Raw genomic sequence first — 20,620 nt, forward strand, 5'->3', positions numbered from 1 at the left:
TTCCCCCCTCCCCCCCAGCTCACTGGTCAAGGGGGAGGGAGTGTTTCCAACTCCCAGCCCCCAGCCCCTGGCTAGCACTCTGAGACAAAGGGTGGGTGGGGGGATAGGAATACTCCTTGTGTGGACTGCATGCATCTGTTAATGATACTGAGCTTTTCAATCTCCCTCTCTCTGCTTCTTTATACTGTCTGCAGCAAACTGATAGGCACTGCATTCATTACAAACCAGGCCACTTCTCACACGTCTCTCTGTCCCCTGTTGAACACTGCCAGCAGGGAGTCTATCAGAACACAAAGCTTATCTGCCCATCAAGAAAACAAAGCCTCTCTCATTAGTTCAAGCTCTTCTTAAACAGCTTTTTGCAAAGCATTTTTAAGGAAGAATGGAGGGACATTACCAGATGACCTGTTGATTAGTGTCAAAAAACCCTAAGTGGACACTGTTCTGTCTGCCTTTGTTCCAGTGAAATTGGAGACATACACACATAGACAACTCTCAGTATTAGCTAGCATGGGGGTGGCGTGACCATGACCAGATGCCAGCTGGGACCCCTTCTGCTGGGGTCTGTGCTGGGGTGGGGGGGCGGGATTCATGCTTGAGCAGCAAGTGGCTGGGAGGAGGGGTTTGGAGCAGGAGGAAGCCAGGCAAATGCTGCTGTGCTTGCAGTTTCCATCTCCTTCCCCTTCTCAGCCATCCAGAGTTTGGGCTGAGGAGGAGAAGGGCAGAGCCAGCCCTGCTCTCTGAAGCAGACAGCCCAACTCAGCTCAGCCCAGGGCTGAAAAGCATGCTGGGATGCTGGGGACTCTGATTTAACTTAAACCAGGAATGGGTCTGGAACAGAAGTTCCACAAACCAGTTTGACCCAAATCAGTTAAGTCTGACACTACATTCAACCAGGTTTATCTTAAACCAGTTTCAACCATTTTGAAACTGGTTTACATGCACTGAACTTCTATTCTGTTACAGGTTTAAACCAGTTTCTGATCACTTAAATAAGTTTATGTGTAACTTCTGTCCTTAGACTAACTGAACCTCTAGAGGGGCCCTCAGAAAAAGCAAATTACAAATATGTTATAACTAGAATGGGTATCATGGTATGTAGCTTTACTTTCACAAATGTTTCTGAAAATGAGAAATTGCAGGGAAACAGATTTTCCATTGTCATGTTTGGGTTTTGCATATGCTATACATTTTGAAAAAGGCTCATTTTACAATACTCACTGCAATTCCATGATCCACCAGTGTGGTAGGCAATAGTCTAGCATCACTATTCTTATTCTGGCAGATCTATGGTAGGGATTTCTGAGCTACAGTGTATGTGAAGTTTAGGAACTTTGAAAAAAGATTGTGCAACCATGAAAGAGATTTTAAATGTTTTTACCCCTTTTTACTTGTTCCATCAACAGTTACAAGTTTCTTGTCCCCAAACCCTGCCCCCCTAGCTTATGCATGTTAACAACACATTAATTTATAGTCACTTCTGAGGCTTCTGAGAGTAGGTCTATAAAATAAGAGAGTTAAAAATACACTATATTAAAAACAAAACCAAAAATTCTTCCCAGGGTTAAAAAACGGAGTTTTCATTTAATAACATTTGTACATTAATATTTATTTCTTTAATAGGCTCTTCTACAAGTTACCAGAGATAAATACAAACTACAAATGTGTTTTCTTCCCCCCTCCTCCCAATTTATTCTTTGGAAGGATTTTTTCCAGCTTTTTTTTTTAATTAACTTCCTTCTGTGTTTGGAAACAATCTCTCAAAGCTGTGGAAAGCAGGCACAATGGTTCATCATAAGCATAAGAAAAATGTTCAAATTCTACAGGAATCTGGCACAAGCATACAGAGCCTAACATTTAACTAGAAGACACTGTGCAGTATGAGTTTATGAAAGCAAGCCAAATCCATCTAACTGGCTCACATTTCAAACACAATTCAGATTTCTCTTTGATCCTATTATTAAAGTAAAAGCCTGTGGGATTTACTTGCTCAGGGAGATGATAAAGACTGAATGGTGTTGGTATTAAGATGGAGTCTTACTCTTCAATGTTAATCTGGTAACAACTCTCTCAAGCAGTGTAAAGGTTATAGTGTATAGCTGTACAATCTACTGGGAATATACTACAGATAAAAATCATTTTCCAGGGTTTCTCCAATCTTATTAGGAAAAAGAATGATATATAACTGAAGATACATCAACACTAGAGTTGAAACTGTGTCATTAAACAGTGCTTTTAGGCACAGCTGACACTGGCAGGATTCTAGCATTATTTAACTTGATTAGCACGAAAGGAATTTTTTTCTGAGAACCTTTCCAGCTACAAATCTGAAAGTCTGGATACCCTTTGCCTAGCAAATCTCTAAATAGTGTCAGACTATCAATGCAGCTAGGCATAATTTAGAACTGCCCTGAATCTGTAGTGAATTATACTTGGGGCTGAACTGAAGTCAGTCTCTTGGGGTGCTTACACAAGTTACATTTTTTGCATGCTCATGCCCCTGAAAGTGTTCTACAGCTGTGCCATGACACATGTACAAGGCTGTAGAGTGTTTTAAAGAGGCTGATCATGCAAAAATTAACCCTCTTCAGATAAGGTATTAAATGAAGGTGCTCTGCTTTAGAACGTCTTAGAGAACTTGTTTTCTCTAGGGTTAATTTTTCACATGTTGCGGGCTAGCTGATACAACCTAGCTTTACCCCTGGGGCTATCATTAGGATGAGAGGGAGGTGGAGGGAGGGAACAGCACTGAGCTGCTGGTTGGGATTTACCGCCTGTCTGGAGCTGTGGGGGAGGGGAGGGGGGAGGAACAGAGACCCTCTGCTGCATGGCCCCTCCAGCTACCCCGGCTGGGGTACTGGGGGGAGCTAGAGCTGGAGCCTGCAAGGTGAGGAGGTTCAGTTCCAACCCTAGTTCGAGATCAGGCTAGGGAAGCTGGAAGCTTAGTACTGCTCACTTCACCCTTTCTGTTTTGCCCAGCCTGAGCTAGAGGAAGGTCTGGAATGAAGCCCTCTCTCTTCATGGGCCTGGCCTGGCTCCTCCCAGTACCTCAGCCAGGGTAGCTGGGGGCGCTGCAAGGTGGGGCTTCTCTGTTCCACCCCTTCCCCACTCCAGCTCAGGCTGAGCAAAGCCCAGCCACCAGCTCATGCCACTTGCTTCTGCCTCACCCTCCCTCCCTGCTGACAGCCTTGGAGCTGAGAAGGCAGTGGGACTAGGGAGAGGGACAGTTTAATAGCCTCAGAGGAGACTGCTGGAGCACCCCCACCTGCTGGCCATGAGGGTCAGTGCAGCCAGGTTCAAACCCTCCTGACCTAACATGCAAACATCTGTTGAGTTGGGGGGCGGCAGCGCTCTAACTCATAGTGCTTTATGTAAAGCACTATGAGTTAGAGTGGGCGTCTGAACATCTGCCTGTGCCCATGGTGACTTGCTGTCTTCACTACAGCTACAATGAGAAGAGTACTGGTGCAGATGAAGACCTAGCTCATGCATCTTAAGGAAACTGTTATGGAGTTCTAGAGGTGCGGGTGGAAATGTTGTCTGTTATAGATAAGGAAAACACACCCACAAACAGTTGTCAATATGGACATTAGAAGAGGTATCTAGTAATATTACTTTTCTATGGCAGCTGCCTTTCACTCAAGGGTATCAAATACATTTTGCAAAGTTCCTAATAGTTGGTTGCCTGGCTCAGTTTTTTTCTTTCTTTTAATTTAGGTAGTCCACAAAAATTGTAGCATATAGCACTTGTACTTGTACATAAACTATAGATCTTATTTTGCTGAAATGATGGATGTGGTTCTTAAATCCTTGTGTGTAATATATGATCTGAATTCTTCAATATCTAGGGTGCCTATACACATGCTCTGATGCATTGTAAGTAGAATGTGTTGGACCAGATTCAATTAGAATGCTCCAGCATGCCTCACCATCATATACATTTATGGCCATGGTGGCGCTTTAACTAAAACTTATCAAATTAGCTTTAGTTAAAGCACCCTGAGGCCATTTTGAAATGTGGGATCTTAATTAATTTCAGTTAGAGTGGCTGTCTGGGAGTGCCTCTACCTAAAATGCTCCCCCTGACCCCAGAGTACATATTTAGACACCCCTCATTACTCATATTAAAATAACAATATATAAACTGAAATGAACTTCTCACATTGTCAGTTTACTCAAAATAATACAAACCTAGATTGAACATCTAGGAATATTTCATATCCCAAACTAAATTTTATAAATGAGTGATATTTCCTGAGATACAAAAAACACTGCAGAAGTATATTTTAGATTGCCTTAAAAATACATCCAAACTTTTCCCATTTCAGGTCTGCTCTTGGTTAAAATTATTAGAAATACTAAGAAATTTTCTATAATTTCTTGAAAAACCAAGTCAAGGCTCCCTCTGGAGGCAAAAAAAAAAATGAAGACAGAACAGGTTAAATGCATTTTTATCAAATGTTTTGAGATTACCCGATAAGTGTAACTCTAGAATGAAACTTGGAAGTGAAAAGCAAGACAAGTAAAGAAAGATTTCAAAATATGTACATACTCTAAGGCTCTACATCTTCCACTCCTACTCTCAAGGACACAAAGGACAGAGCAACTGTGTCCATTATGCAGATTCCTCTTTATCATCCTTGGCAGCAACCTAAAGCAATCCATTAACTTCTAATGTTCTTTTTATAATTACATAATTTATAATTTACTGTCAATGTATTTATCTTTCATCTGATATTTTGTTTGTTTGAGGTCAGCAGCAAGAAGAGGAAGTTAGAATTTGTGAATCTCAATAGTGGAACTAGAGGAAAAATTGCTAGTTATCACAAACTGCTTATCATGCAGTGTAATACTGGCTTACATGATGGGCAAATAAATCTTTTCATAATTGCACAAAATGTATGGTTTTCAAACCTTTATCAACACAAACACAGAAAATTATATTGGCATTTTTGGAAGTGTCATTTTTTATGGAGAAATCCATGACAGCATCCAGCTTCAAAGTTATCCAGCCAGAACTCTTACCCCAGTTGACTTACTGCCCCTTGGGCAGGGGGCTGGACCCGATGATCTTGCAAGGTCACTTCCAACCCTAATGTTAATGAAATCTATGAAATATGTAATTTTTGCTCCTTCCTCAAAACCCCTATCATCCAGGACTCTATTCATAAAGGATAGCACTCTGGGAATTAAGAGAGATCATTCCTATTCTTAATCATCAAAATCTGCTGTAAGAGCATCTGAGACCATCTGTTGCCCCTTCTGTTGTTGAAAAAAAAACAAGTATATCTCCAAGTCAGACTCTTGGCACTGATCTTTGTCTTCAGCACCAATTAGATAAAGTGGAGGAGGCTTACTTTAGATACTCACTGAAAGAAGCAGAAATGAAACTGGTACCACAGTCAGCATGGTGCACTGTATCAACTGTGTACCAAAATAAAATTTTAATTGAGTTAATTGAGGAAGCAAAGAGCAAATGGATTAGGGTCAGACTGGCAAGAATTCGTAAGAGAAGTTTTACAGGGATGTGTTCTAGGTTCAACACTGTGAAACATTTTTGTTAATGTCCTGGATGTGGGAATAGAAAGTATACTGATCAGATTTAAAACGAAGTTAAATTTAGTACAGAGAAATGTAATATGTTACACCTAGGGAACAAAAAACCAAATGAACAAATACAAAATGAGCATAACTGGCTTGCCATCGTCAAGAGATTCTGGGAGATCACAAAAATTACATGAAACAACCATATGGTGTTGTTGGATCATAAATGTAAATGCAATTCTGGGTTGCATTAAGAGACATTATACACAAAGAACAAGAGATAATAGTAGCACCTGCACTTGGCACTGATTAGCCTTCAACTGGAGTACCGTGTCCATGCAATTTTAAGAATGATGCAAACATACTGGAAAGAATCCAAGGGCAACAGATTATAAAGGTGTTGGAATGCAAGCTATTTAAGGAAAGATGGAAGGAACTAGATATGTTTAGTTTGAAGAAATGGTCAAGGTGGGACACAATAAAAGTTTTAAATCTTCGAAAGACTGCCATTAAGAGGATGAACATGAATTGTTCTTTTTTGTCCATTTTAAATGTCAAATCATAAGGATTACATGATATCATTTCTTCATACATTGGGCACATAAGTTCAAATTCCAAGAAATGTTTCTATTTGGTGTAAAAACTGGAGAAAGCCCTTTAAAATCTGCAAACAATATGATGAGAAAAAAATATAATTCTTGACCTGAGAATCTTAAGAAATGGGTTTTGGTCCCCAATTCCAACACTGTTCATAACTCTCTACAATGACTCTTTAATGCAAAAGGCATGAACAGTCCATGAAGCAGGGCCCAGAACTCATGAGTGCCACTCCCGAGGAAGTGACATCATAACATGGCTATAATGTCATGTTCCATCTTGCTTGTTTCTTGTATGGCCTCATGAATCTTGTATTGTCCCAATGGCAGAACCTTAACAGGAGTAACAGAAAGTGCCTCAATTAATCTATTAGTAGTTAGGACACTCCTGGGAAGTGGGAGAATAATTTGAATCCCATGAGGCTAGAGGCCAACTGTCTCACTTCCTTGGCAAGTGCTCTAACCACTTTCTTTTCATAAAAAGGTGGTTACACCACTGCTGCCTCCTCCTCCTCCAGCCATGTTTGAAAAGAAAAGAGGGTAAGAAAGTTGTCCATAGCCAAGGACCAGCTGAACTAACTATATGAAGGAAATGTTTTTTAGGCTATGAATCCCTGGCTCCTGGCAGAAGTCTTTGCCTTCAAGAAACAAGTAATGTTGCATGATGGAAAATGTCATGCCATGTGACTTCCTTCAGATTCACAGGGCAAGCTATCCAAAGTGGAAAGTATGCCCTGGAAATGTTCTTTGCCAGAAGTCTGGAGAGCTGCTTGCAGGAGCTGTTAGTCCCTGTTCCACACCTTCCTCTGAGCTGCTAATGAGAAGTAAGCTCTGAGCTCCTTCTGGATGAAGAAGCTGGCCTAGTGCAGAGCAAAGGAGGTCCATGAAAAAGTGTGGGTGGGTGTTAGGGGGGGAAGGTAGGGAAACAGTAGTATCAGGTCTCAAACTCTCCTTGAACACCTTATTAAGGTGCTTTTGTGTATGTGCTTTTCCTCTTTCCTCATCTTCTCTCTTTCAACAGCTTTGCAAACAAATTCTCTCAGCCTCTCTCAGATTACTATTGTGTGTAAATAAAGCATGTCATGTTCAGTGTTTGTTCACACTTTGATTCTGACAGGTGCAAATGGCTCCCTAAAGAAGCAGCTCTGAAGGCTGGTTTGGGAGAGGGAGGAGGCGCTGTGTCATGACATCTCCTGTTGAGGCACCTGAGACAGCAGAGTTCAGCATGAGTCACAGAGTCCCTGGGATGCTGGAGGACCTGGTCAAGCACTATCGCCATGTGTGTGTCATGCCACATTCACAGGAAAGCTTTATAGAAACCACCTACAAAAATGTTCTACCTTTTTCAAGCAGTATCTTTATGGCTGTGACACCAGTGTCACATAGTCACCTAACTACAGCCTTGAATAACTCAGGTAAATTGAGGAAGAGGGCAGGACTTTAGTAAGGCCCTTGTCTTCAGTGTTTCCTATTAGCAGGCTTGGTCATCCCTTCATTCTGTGAAGGTGTTATAAATGAAATACTGAATACCTAGCTCTTCCCATTCTTTGCACTCTTTTTTGTAAATTGCACTACCTGACTGGGCATATAAAAGTTAGTTGGGGCAATGCTGAGCTTTGTTATATAAAGTTTCTTTGGGAATCTGGGCCTATGTAATTAGACACTTATTCAACAAGGTTAAATTAGGAATGACATTACATTTTACAAATGTTTTCACCTTCTAATAATGCCTTTTCCAGACAGACAAAAATATTTCAGTAATCCAGTAATGAGAGCAGCTCTAATTAAAGCGTCCAGAGTGTTTCGTGTATCAGCATCCCCATACTTCAAAATGGAGGCAGAGGAGCTTTATCTAAAGCTGGTCAGATGACCTTAAGATAAACTGCTCCTGCTGTCATGCTGAAGCGTAGGGACACTGATACATGAAATGCTGTAGGATGCTGCAGTGTGGTAATTACCCTGCTAGCAGACTTGATAAATTGAGTCTGCTTCAATGCACTATAATTACAGTGGATCAGAGCAGCTTCCCTGCTTCTGTATAGGCACCCTAAGGCAGGGGTTGGCAATGTTTTTGGGCAGAGTGCCAAAAACACCTGCAATCTTGACTTGCAAGATGTTGGTGTGCCAGTGGTGGATGGTGGGGGAGGTACGAGGGGCCCTATCCTCATTGTGGCAGTACAGTTCTGGCCCTTGTTCCGCTGTCCACCCCAAGGTGTGTGTACCTGTCCTGGAGCCCTGGCTACTCTCAGCAGGTGGTAAGGAGGCTGTAAGCAGCTGCACTGGGGTTTGTAGAGTCCGGGCTCAGCTCATTACTGGCAGTGGGTGCACACACACCTTGAAGCAGATGGTGGGGAAGGGGCTGTGGCTGCACTGCAACAACAAGGATTGGGCCCTTTGTAGCTCTCTTGCTGTCCACCCTGAGGTATGTGTGCCAAGCACAATGCTGTCACATGCCACACTCTGGCACATGTGTCAAGGGTTGCATACCTCTGCTCTGAGGTGTTACCCTGCCCTACCTTCTGTCTGATTTCAGATTAACATAGCTACCCACTCAGTGTAAAAGCCATTATGTGAGGATGGAAGTGAAAGAGATCTCTCTCTCTCTGCCCATTCAAATATTTTTAGTTACTTTCATTCATAGTCATTTGTGTTCAAAGTAGCTACTGTATAACTGGCTTATAGAAACTGTGACATTTATAATCCTGAACGTTAACCCTTTGGTCATAGTAATATTCAGCCAAACTTTATAGTAAGTGCATATAAAGTTTTAAGTCCTAAATAGGTTATAATTTAAATATGTTACTGTGATGTGGTAAGTGATAGAGTGTTAATAATACAGTTTGTTAACCTAGTCAGCTTTGAAAGGTCAAAAAAACAAGCATACCATGAGTGGGTGTCTTTTCTCTTCTCCGAACCCCTGTTGTTCTGCCTCTCTCATACTCAGAGCCCATGGGATGGCCCTCACCTTCAATTAACGAGTAATACTTTCCACTTTCATGCTCCAGAAAGTAGCTTGGAGACTCAGAGCCTTTCATTCCAGACTTTCCATATTTGCTGATGTCATCACAAGACATTATTCCAATGTCATCCCTAAAAATATTGACATAAAACAGTGAAGCAGAGACCATTTAACAATGAAGCCCTTAAGTGAACTGACCATATTACTTCAAAATTAGGAGAATGAAAAATATCCTGTTCCTATTTTGGAGAATCTCCACAAAAGTCATTAAACTTTATTTTAATACGTGTAGAATTCATCACATCATAATTACTTATCTGAAAGAAATTCATGTATTTTGCAGTAACTGAAAAAATAACTGAAAGTTTTTAATGTAGCCAAGCTGGAAAACTGTTCAGAGCTAGGTGACCATACATCCTGGTTTGGCTGGGACAGTCCCAGATTTTGTAGGCTGGTCCCACCCAGTTGGTCAAAATTTAAACAGAAGTCCCAGAGTCTCAGGGGTGCAGCAGGGATGTGGAGGATCATGGTGCACCAGACAGCTCAGTCTCCCTATCAGATTGTACCTGCTGGCCTCTACCACTGCCTGGAGCAGTGGAGCTGATTAGTGGGAGCAGGGGGGAGGAGGGCAGCTGTGTCCAGATTTCCTTCTGGATTTCCTTATGGTCACCCTATGCAGAACACTATTCCACAGCCATAATTTCCCTCAAATAACCAGCTGAATGAACTATTTTGCTTGCAATATTTATCAGGCATGTGAAACAAATATGATTAATTCTTACAAAACAGAGTGTAGATATATACTGTAACTAGGACCCCCCCACCTCCCCCCTACACAAAGACACACCAAACAAATTGCTGGAAGATAATGAGAAGAGCATACAGCCTGAAACAGGTGGAGAGGACCATATTCAGCAGTAGGAGAATGAAGCACTCCACAATTTGGCTTAGTTATGAAAAGAAGATTAAAAGAGCTGGGTTAAAACTTACGGAAGAAATACAGAAAGAGGGAGTTCTGGGTGTCCAGTTAGTGTGTATGAGATATGCTGTCCCCAAGCTGCAGAGCAGAATGAATGGTGTTTTAGTATTTACCATGCTTCTGGGCTTTGCTGGTTGTCACATGGGATCAGGAAGGAATTTACCCCTGCCCCCTCCTGTTGCTACAGGTTTCAGGGGGTGTTTCACTTTTCTCAGAAGCATAGGGTGTTGGCTGAAGCCAAGGCTGGGGTATACTTTGACTGGTACAGTAGGACCAGCCCCTGAGAGCAGTCATGGTTGCTGAAGTAATCCTGCCTGACTCCAGCTTCCTAGGGTACCCTCTCTCTGCTTCACTTGCCCCATCTTGATACAAATTTTCTATTACTTTTGTCCCCAGAGTCCTAGAGCCAGCCTAAAGAATCTGCACTTGGCCTCACTCCACTTGCTTACCTGGACCCTAAGTCTTCTAACTAAAAAAAATTCTGTGCCTTATTGGCACTAACTGTCGTCTGCTGACCCTAATCATGGCCTCCAGCCTCCTCCCCTATGGCCACACCTGTGCACCATGGGTCTTACTTCAATTCCTTCTGGTCCCATGTTGGTTTGAGGCCCCTAGGAGCCCTCACCCTTGAAGGGCTCAAATACAAGTTTCAGCCCCCTGTATACCTGAGCCTTGTAGGGATCATATCACTGAGTGCCCCCCAACCTCCCCTGTAGCCACTCCTAAGCCTCAGTCAAATGAACAAAAACACAAGCCAACCAGTCTATAACTCAAAGTCTTAACCTCCACCTTGGGCTTCTATGTTACTGCAAGAAACCTGTCTGTAATCAGCTTGCAGTCATCAGTGTACCTTTCTAGGTCTGTGGCTTCCCCTTTAGTAGCATATGCAGACAGGAGCTGCAGAGCTACTGCTCCCTTTGCCCACATAATTGCCCCCTGACCCATGAATCAACCCCTCTACTCCTGGATTGCTCCCCTTTCACACCTATTCCCCACCTACTTCACCCCACCATCATTTCCCTGCAGGCCCAATCATCCCAAAAAGGCTGGAGACCATGGTGGGGGTGTTCTTCCTCCCTGCCTGTTCCTGGGGTACCTCCAGAACGCTCCAACCCTGCATGCCCAGATCCAGCCCCTGCTAGGCCCTGGAACTGAAGGACCACTAGCATTTGTTAACCATAACACAGATGTTAGCACCTGTTACTCTAACATGTAATCTTACCATAAAATAAATAACCTTACAAAAGTCATTGAGACTGTACATATGACTAAGGCCTCCTCTACACATGAAGGTAAAGGCATGATGGGATATAAGGTAAAATTCACACAACTGTACTTCCTGCCATGCCACATGTGCATGGCAGGGGGCATGATTGTGGGATCCTATTTTAGATCCCATCATGCCTTATTGCTGGTACAGGGGAGCCCAATTTCAGGTTCCCCCTGCACTGGCAAGCTCCCAGGGCTGGGAGTCCCTGCACCACAGTTGAGGGGCTCTCAGCTGTGGGGGTATGCATGCACCCCCAGGGATGGAGGATCACCACTCTGCTGATCTTCACATCCTGAGGGTGTGGGAGAATCCCTGGGGCTGGCAGATCACCATAGAGGCAATCCCTGTGCCCTGGTGGTACAGGGAAACCCTTGGAGCTGGAGGATCACCACAGAGTGATCCCCCCCACCTGGAGTGTGAGCACCCTCTGGGGCCAGAGGATCACCATGAACCTCTGGCCCCAGGTGTTTCCTGAACTCCTGAACCCTAGGGAACTGTGATCTAGGGATCAGAGGAATTGTCATCCCTAGGGGTTGGGGGTGTGGGAAGCCCCCAGACCCTGCAGATTGTGGCTCCTGTGATCCCCAGGGCTCAGGGGTGCAGGAAACCCCCAGACCCTGGGAATCACAGCTGCTGGGATCCCTAGGATTCTGGGGTTTTATGCTGGGCATGGTGCACCCCTGCAGCTGGGAGCCCCATCAGCTGAAGGGGTTGCAAGCCACAGGGAAACCCTGCTACACGTGCAAATTAAAGCTCAATAGCAACTAGTTATCAAGTTAGTACACATTTTTGAGATCTAACTTTACAGCTGGTTGGAAGTTTTTATTGTGTGATAGCTATGTTGCACATGTGGCTGGTCTCAGTGTAACTGTACAATTAACCAGTTTATTGTGCATTACCTGTAATCTGTAGAGGGTGGCAAAGGTTAAGCACTTAAGTGCTTTGCTGAATCAGAGCCTTAAACAGGTGCTCTCATACTTCTCCAGCTAGTTAGTTAAGTGGTGACTAAAGATCTTATGAAATTATTAAAAAAAAAAGCATTCAAAATGTTGGTATCCTGGCTAATTTTTCTGCACAGTAGTTGGCAACTCTGAATAGTACTAGACCTTCATAGGTGCATAGGGGATAATAATCACAACATTTTCTACACACGGACACTGCATCTGCTTTCCATTATATTTAAATACCTCATAAAATACCTTGCAATATTTAACTATGCATAATCTGAAAGGGAAGAATAAAATATTTCTGTTTTTTAGTCTGAAACAGCCTGCAATATTTTGCTTTAGGTCTACTCAGACTCATGAGGAGGTTTACCTTGGGCCATAAAGAGGAGAGAGGATGAAAATGTCCTGGAGAGCTGAACTGTCCAATTTTGAGGATATGCCCATTGTGCTGGTTGGTGTTGTGGAGCTACTAGTTGCGCTGGTTGGAATTACAGGCTGTAAAAAAGAAGAAAACAATTTAAGAATACATTAGTCCAGGCATTTTCAGCCTTTTTGGGTCACTGTACCCCCAGTGGCTAGATGCAAAGCAATTTAACCCCGGCCTCTGAACAGGGTGGTGGGGAAGCAGCGATGGCACGCGGTTGGACACCGAGCTGGGGAGGGAGATGGTGAATGCTGGATGTGGAGCAGCAGCAGCCACCATGTGTGAGCTTCCCCCCTGTCCCCGTGTCTGGCCAGGTGGGTGGTGCCTGCACAGCAGTGCGAGATGGTGCATGGTGGCGCTCCATCCCTGCCTGTCCATGCATACCCCCTAGGGCCTTCTCAAGTACCCCCAGGGGTACGTGTATTCCCATTTGACAACCCCTGCACTAGTCAATTCTATGATACATGTTAGGGGTGCTGTAACAAAGCTAAGATGTGTTTTTCTGGAGGGGAGATGGACATTATCTATCTATCTATCTCCACTCCAGGAAAACACATGGTAGCTTTGTTACAGCACCCCTAACATGTATCATAGAATTGTCTAGTGCAGGGGTTGTCAACCAGGGGTACGCGTACCCCTGGGCTACTTGAGAAGGCCCTAGGGGGTATGCGCGGATGGGTGGGGATGGAGCACCACCACACACCATCCCACGCTGCCACACAGGTTCCGCCCACCTAGCCAGACATGGGGGTGGGGGTGAGGGTGAGGGGGCAAAGCTCATGCATGGCAGCTGCTCCTGCTCCTTGTTCAGCCATGTCCAGTCCTCCCTAGCTCGGCATCTGGCTCTGCGCCATCCCCCAACACCCGCTCAGCAGCCAGGGGTACACTGCTGTGCGTCTGGCCACTGGGAATACAATGATCCAAAAAGGATGATTATTTTATATATGTGTACATATATATATACACACACACACACACACACATGCACACACACGCATACATGTTTTTTGGAAGGGGTTAGGCATCATTACAGCTTCTCCCAAAAGGGATGCTTATGGAAAGTTTTCCTTGTTTTAGCTAGCAGCACATGAGTAATGGTATGTGAAAATGTAAAGCAAATGTGTTTGAATTAATGTTAAAGATGCCTCATGGAAAATTCTAAAAATCATTTATCCCTTAACAATATAGTAATTAACAGCAGTCTCTCTTCTGGACAGACAAAAATCCACTATTAAAATGACAGTAATATTGTATAGGCTTTATATATGTGCCCCATTAATTTTAAGTAGATATTTTCATTTTTCTGCTCCTGTGGATATGCAATATGGACAGATGTAACTGCAGTATTTATTTCATGCTCAAAGATGTAGAACTGCTCCAAAAGTTGGGTTTTACAAATGGGCATTCAATTAATATATACAGAAACTGATGTTAAGATTGTGTGTCATGATATCCATGTAGAGTACACTTAAAAATAATCTATACAGCATAGCATATCCCAATTCTAATTGCATTTTATTATACATTTAAGAACACTTATGTTACCTGAAAGCATTAAGAACCATACCGGGTATGTCTACATGAGACGTTTACTAAGGAGTTGCCTAATTAGCTCCATAATAAAAGTCTCGGCATCTACACATGCACCCCTATCCTGCTGCAGAGTTTTTTCATGCACAGCAATGCACATGTAGATGTAGAACCAGCTGGATGGGGCATGACAGTGCTTCAATGTGGGGGATGCCCGCTAGCTAGCCCCACACTGAAGCACCCTCATGCCCCAGCCAACCCCTCTGCAGCATGTTGAGCCACATCAGAGCAGCCCTGGGCTGGTATGCTGACCCCGGACCCCTTGCCAACTGGGGATACTCTAACCCAGCTCAACATGCTCTGGTCCCAGGTGCATATGTAAACGTGGCACCTGGGAGCAAGGAACTTTGGCACAATTATTGCCTTGCATTAATACGCATGTATAGATGCACCCACTGTAAGCAAAAGGAGGACTTCTAGCTCTGAGACATATATACAGAATTCCTAAATCTCTATATGAAACTGGCTGCACCCAAATAGGATGGGTCTCAGGCCTGCACCCAAATAGAATGGAATATGAAAGCCACATTACAGTCCACGGGCATGGAACCATCATTGAGAGGTTACTTCTATTATCTGAACTTAAAAGATTGTGTTAGGGAGTTAGATTTCACCTTCCCAAGCTGTCCTTACTACATATGCATAGAGTTCAAGCACTCCTGCTGTACATGGGTAGAGTAAATTTCATATATGAACCTGTTAATATGCAAATGTAGGGAAGCGACTCTCTTTTTTAAACTAGACACATATAGTATTTAGATGAGGAGTGTCAAAAATATAGTCTGCAGACCACCTCTGGCTTGTAGAGCACCATTGGCCAGTTCCCAGTGCTGCCCCAGGGGTTTTGAGTTGATCCAAACGTCACATGTGGCACGTGCCAAACTGCCCCTACAAGCAGGTGCTGGAACACATGCCACATATTGCATCTGCTTTGACCAGTCTGGGACCTCTGCTGCATGCAGAGCCTGCTCTAGCCAGTCCCAAAATGCCACATACAGTACCCACCTTAGCTGGTCTGGAACCCACACTGCAACCACTCTAGCTGGTTCAGGGACTCCACTACACCAGCCTCTATTCCAAGCAGTTCAGAGTATGCACTGCACATGGTGCAGGGCATGGACTGGCCAGCATGAATGCTATTCAAGCTGGATCTGGCATGCAGGGAGTTGTGGGGAGTGTGTGAGTCTGTGTGTGGGGGAAATCTGTGGGTCTGATCCTGCCCATGGACTAGCCCCATGATACCCACAGGGCCAGATCAATTTAACATCCCAATTTAGATCTATTACAAATGGAACTTTTGGAGGGACTTGATGGCATAAGGAACTGGTAGTAGGATTTCATAGATTTTTAGGGTTGGAAAGGATCTCAGTAGATCGTTGAATCTGACCCTCTGCCCTGAGCAGGAAAAAGCACTTGGGTCAGATGACCCCCTGCAGGTGTTTGTCCAGTCTCTTCTTAAAGACCTCCAAACTAGGGAAGAGTACCACCTCACTTGGAAGGTTATTCCAGATTCTGGTAACCCTTACCATAAAGAAGCTCTTCCTAATGTCTAAATTTGCTCTCTGTCAGGTTTTGGCATTGTTCCTAGTTACTCCAAGGGGTGCCCTGGCAAACAGAGTATCTCCAATTCCTTGTTCCCCACCCCCCACCCAAGAAACTTGTAGACAGCCATTAGATCACTTCTAAGCCTTTTCTTATGGAGGCTGAAGAGATCCAGGTCCCTCAATCTCTCCTCGTAAGATCTTCCTTGCAGGCCCCTAACCATACAACTGGCCCTCCTCTGGACCCTCTCAAGGTTATCCACATCCCTCTTGAAGTGCAGCGCCCAAAACTGGCCACAGTACTCCAGCTGCAGCCTTACCAATGTTAAATAGAGGGGAGGTATCACCTCCCTAGATCTGTTTGTGATGCACCTGTTAATGCATGATAAAATGTGATTAGCTCTATTGATCACTTTGTCGCATTGTCAACTCATGTTCATCTTGGAGTCAATTATGACTCTCAGATCCCTCTCTGCTGCTGTGCTGTTTAGAAAGTTGTCTCCCAATGTATAAGTATGTTGGTGATTCCTCCTCCCCAGGTGCAGTACCTTGCACTTATCCTTGTTAAACTGCATCCTGTTTTATTTTTCCCACTTTTCCAGCCTGTCCAAATCCACCTGAATCTGTTCCCTACCATCTGGTGTACTTACTTTGCCCCATAATTTGGTGTCATCCACGAACTTGAACAGCGTGCTTTCCATGCCTTTGTCCAAGTCACTGATGAAGATATTGAATAGCACTGGTCCAAGAACCAAGCCTTGGGGGACCCCACTGCCCATATCTTTCCAGAACAATACCGACCCATACATCACCACTCTCTGGGTGTGTCCCATTAGGCAATTTGCCACACACCTGACTGTGTAATTATCTAAGTCACAGCCACTTAGTTATGAGAATGGGATGTGACATCGTATTGAAGGCTTTTTAAAAATCCAGCTATATGACATCGACTTCAACTCCTGTATCTAAGCATTTTGTGACCTGGCTGTAAGGATCTACCTGCTATGAATCCATGCTGGTTGCCCTTCAGCATTATTTTTCCTGCTGGACTTCCACAAATGTAATCCTTAATCTTTTTTTCAAAGATTTTCCCAAGGATAGGGGTGAGGCTAACCAGTTTATAGTTACCCAGATCCTTCTTTCTCCCCTTCTGGAAAATAGAGACCACATTGGCTCTTTTCCAGTCCTCTGGGACTTGTCCTGAGTGTCATGAGTGCTTAAACAGTCTTGACAGTGCTTCTGTTATGACACTGGCTAATTCTTTCATCACCCTTGGGTGAAGATCATCTGGGTCTGCTGACTTGAACACATGAAACCCCTCTAAGTGTCCCTTCACTAGGTTGGTGCTAACCGTTGGTGGTGCGGTGTCTCTGCTGTGCCTGTCTATGGTCAGATTTGGAGATATGTCTTTGTCCATGCTCAGGAATACTGATGCAAAAAACTCATTGAAGCCTTGTCCCTCCTATCCATCACTAATCATACAGGATGCACAGTATAAAACACCTATATGGTCTCTCATTAGTTCCCATAGCAATTGCTTATTGATAGTAAAGTGAAGCTTGAGAAACACTGATTATTTCACTCTAGTACCTAATTTAAACAATTAATATGATTAACATCCCTGCTAGCAGCATCAGCAGAGACACTGTGGGTGAAGCAGGTGAATTCAGTGCATTCAGTTAACTAGACATGGATATTGAAGTCAACCATTTCATCATCCAGGTGATATACTGTGGAGAATATATAATTATCATTGCTCAAAAGTTTTGTTCTGTAACCAGATGATATCAAGAACATGTCCTCAATTATGCTTTAAATAAAGAGAAAGTTCAAAGTGGGAGGAACATTCATTTTTTAAATATTAAGGAGGAATCTATAAACTTATCCTTTTGTGTAGAAGTGTGTGACAGGATGCTTAGTGCACCTGTCACTTTAAGAGAGGAGACTGAGGGAGAAGCAGCCTGAAGGTGTAGCGGGGTTGATTAGGGAGTCATTTGACCAGGAGGGAGTCAGGCTTGAGGTATATAACCACAGAGCCTTGAGCCCTGGGAGCCACAGGGAGAGGAGCTTCTGGGAGCAGGGCTGCAATAGGGCTCCTGAGATAACTGCTGAGCTGAGGTAAGCAGCACAGAGACTGAGGGGGCCAAGAAGCCTGTAGCCCATAGAGGGGCAGAGCCTGGGCTCAGAGGACAATATGTGGGGCCAGAAGGCCCAACCCAAGAGAGAGGGCATGTGTCAGTAGGGCCAAAGAGCCCAGAAGTCTGGAGCCCAAGAGGGGTGAGTGTCATTAGGGCCTGGGTGCCCAAAGGTCAGTAGTATATAGGCTTACCCCCCTTCAATACAAATATGACAGGTGGGCGGGACCATAAGTCCCGCGCCCATGGCCCTGCCCCTTTCCCTTATATGGTGAGTGACATCACCAGCTCTGCCCTCTGACCCCAGTCACATGGTGCATGACATCACCAACCCTGCCCCGCCGCAGTCACGTGGTGTGTGACATCAGCAACTCCGGCTCCACCCCCAGTCACATGGTGTGTGACACCACCATCGCATGGTCCATGACATCAGAAGGACTGCCCATGCAGACCCCTGAAACCCACCCCCTCATGCGGCAAGACCTGCCCTAGACCACATGGTACAGTTATGACCTATCAGGTCGCAGACTGCTGTAGTCCCTGGAGCACAGGCATGGCCTATGGGGGCAGTGGGGTTGTGTGACCCCTCTAACAACCCACCCCATCACCCCAGACCAATTGGCAGGGGTTTCAGATGCCTCAGACCTCCCCAAGAATGACACGGAACCAACTAGAGTGAGTAGAGGGGTGGGATTTAGGCTGGAAGACCACCAGGTCTAACTGCTTTCCCAAACAACCCCTCTGTTTATCTGAGACCGTGCTAAGGCAAGCAGGGGAAGATATGGATTCTTTCACAATGCTTGTAGGCCCACACACCGCAACCCCAAGATGGCCTCATAGAAAGCATTACTGTACAAATAGTTTTGAGGAGGAGGCCAGGCTTCTAGCCCAAAGACTCTTTAAGACACTTGACCCTGTTCAAGAAGACCCAATGAACAGGCAAACAGAGGAGGCCCAGGCCCTCAAAGCAGATGTTGAGAATTTGGAAAATGGTATCTTTGTGCTGGGGTCTGCATGTGAAGTAGAAGTCATTACAGAGGAGAGACCAGTAAAAGACTTGGAGCATGGTTGTGCGGGCACTTAGATTTTGAGGGTTGGTGTGCGTTCATTTCATAGCATGTGTATGTTTGGAAGTAGCTAAGGACTGATTAAACAGCAGCTAACTAAGTCCTTTATTTGAACTCCTTTGCAGTTAGATGAAGCCTTTTTAATGACTCCAGAAAGCCTACTCACCAGTACACCAGAAGGAAGCGTAGACTTCTTTAGAGAACAGAGACCAGATGAGGCTGAAGAGTTCAGAAGACAATTAATCATTGAATCATCAGGTCCTGTTTCAAGTCAAGAACGTAAAATTGTCATGAAGTCTCTTGTGCGCGTTTCCTTTTACGGCATAATGAAATACTGGTTGAGGAAGAGACTTTCTGACTGATGCTGGGGTTGCACATATGACCAAGGAGGTCAAGAAGACCAGCAAAATGGGGCCAGAAGGGCAAGCTGAAGTGCTCTGGGTCTCCATCTTTAAAAAAGGGAGGATGGAGGACCCGGGCAACTATAGACCTGTCAGTCTTACCTCAATCCTAGGGAAACTCTTTGAGAAGATCATCATGGAGCACATCTGCGATGGGCCAGCCTCAGAGATGATGCTCAAGGGCAAACAGCACGGTTTCGTTAGGGGCAGGTCATGTCAGACCAACCTGATTGCCTTTTATGATCATGTCACAAAAGCAATGGATGCAGGAGTTGCCGTGGATGTAGTCTTTCTGGACTTCAGCAAGGCCTTTGACACCGTCTCCCACCCCATCCTCATTAAAAAATTGGGCGACTGTGGCATTGATGCCTACACAGTCAGAGGGATTGCAGATTGGCTGAAGGGTTGCACTCAGAAGGTGGTGGTGGATGGGTCATATTTGACTTGGGGAGAAGTGGGCAGCGGAATCCCCCAGGGCTTGGTCTTTGCGTCCGCGCGGTTCAATTTTTTTATCAGTGATTTGGACGATGGGGTGAAAAGCACCCTGTTTAAATTCACTGATGATACCAAAATTTGGGGTGAGGTGAGCACACTAGTAGGGAGGGAAAGACTGCAGCAAGACTTGGATAGGTTACAGGGGTGGGCTAGCAAAAACAGGATGCGCTTCAATACTGACAAGTGAAGGGTGCTGCACTTGGGCAGCAGTAACCAGCAGCACACTTATAAGATGGGAAACTCCTTTCTTGAAAGCACGGAAGCAGAAAGGGATCTTGGAGTCATTATTGACTCCAAGATGAACATGGGCCGACAATGCAAGGTCACGGTTGGCAGGGCTAACTGGACCTTGTAGTGCATCCACAGGTGCATCTCCAGCAGGGACAAGGAAGTGATCCTCCCTCTCTATACAACACTGGTCAGGCCACAGCTGGAGTATTGTGTCCAGTTCTGTGCGCCCCACTTCAGGAGGGATGTGGACAACATTGAGAGGGTCCAGAGGAGGGCCACCCAAATGATCTGGGGACAGCAGGGCAGACCCTACAATGAGAGACTGCAGGACCTGAACCTGTTCAGCCTTCACAAGTGAAGGTTGAGGGGGGACCTGGTGACAGTCTATAAACTCACTAGGGGGGACCAGAAGGGTTTGGGAGAGACCTTGTTTCCCCTAGT

General features: G+C 44.7%; 1 protein-coding gene across 1 annotated transcript in view; it reads right to left on the bottom strand.

The window, feature by feature from the left end:
- The window catches only part of LOC109300344 (connector enhancer of kinase suppressor of ras 2-like), a 444,864-nt gene that overhangs the window by 58,303 nt on the left and 365,941 nt on the right, over positions 1-20,620 (bottom strand). The window contains exons 12-13 of the mRNA XM_019521027.1: positions 12,666-12,790; positions 9,025-9,230 (exon numbers count right to left, since the gene is read on the bottom strand). Of these exons, the coding sequence (XP_019376572.1) occupies positions 9,025-9,230; positions 12,666-12,790 (331 nt within the window). The remainder of the gene's footprint in view (positions 1-9,024; positions 9,231-12,665; positions 12,791-20,620) is intronic.

The sequence above is a fragment of the Gavialis gangeticus genome, unplaced genomic scaffold, assembly GCF_001723915.1.
Source record: "Gavialis gangeticus isolate Ggan-Ray unplaced genomic scaffold, GavGan_comp1, whole genome shotgun sequence".
NCBI classification, from domain to species: Eukaryota; Metazoa; Chordata; order Crocodylia; family Gavialidae; genus Gavialis; species Gavialis gangeticus.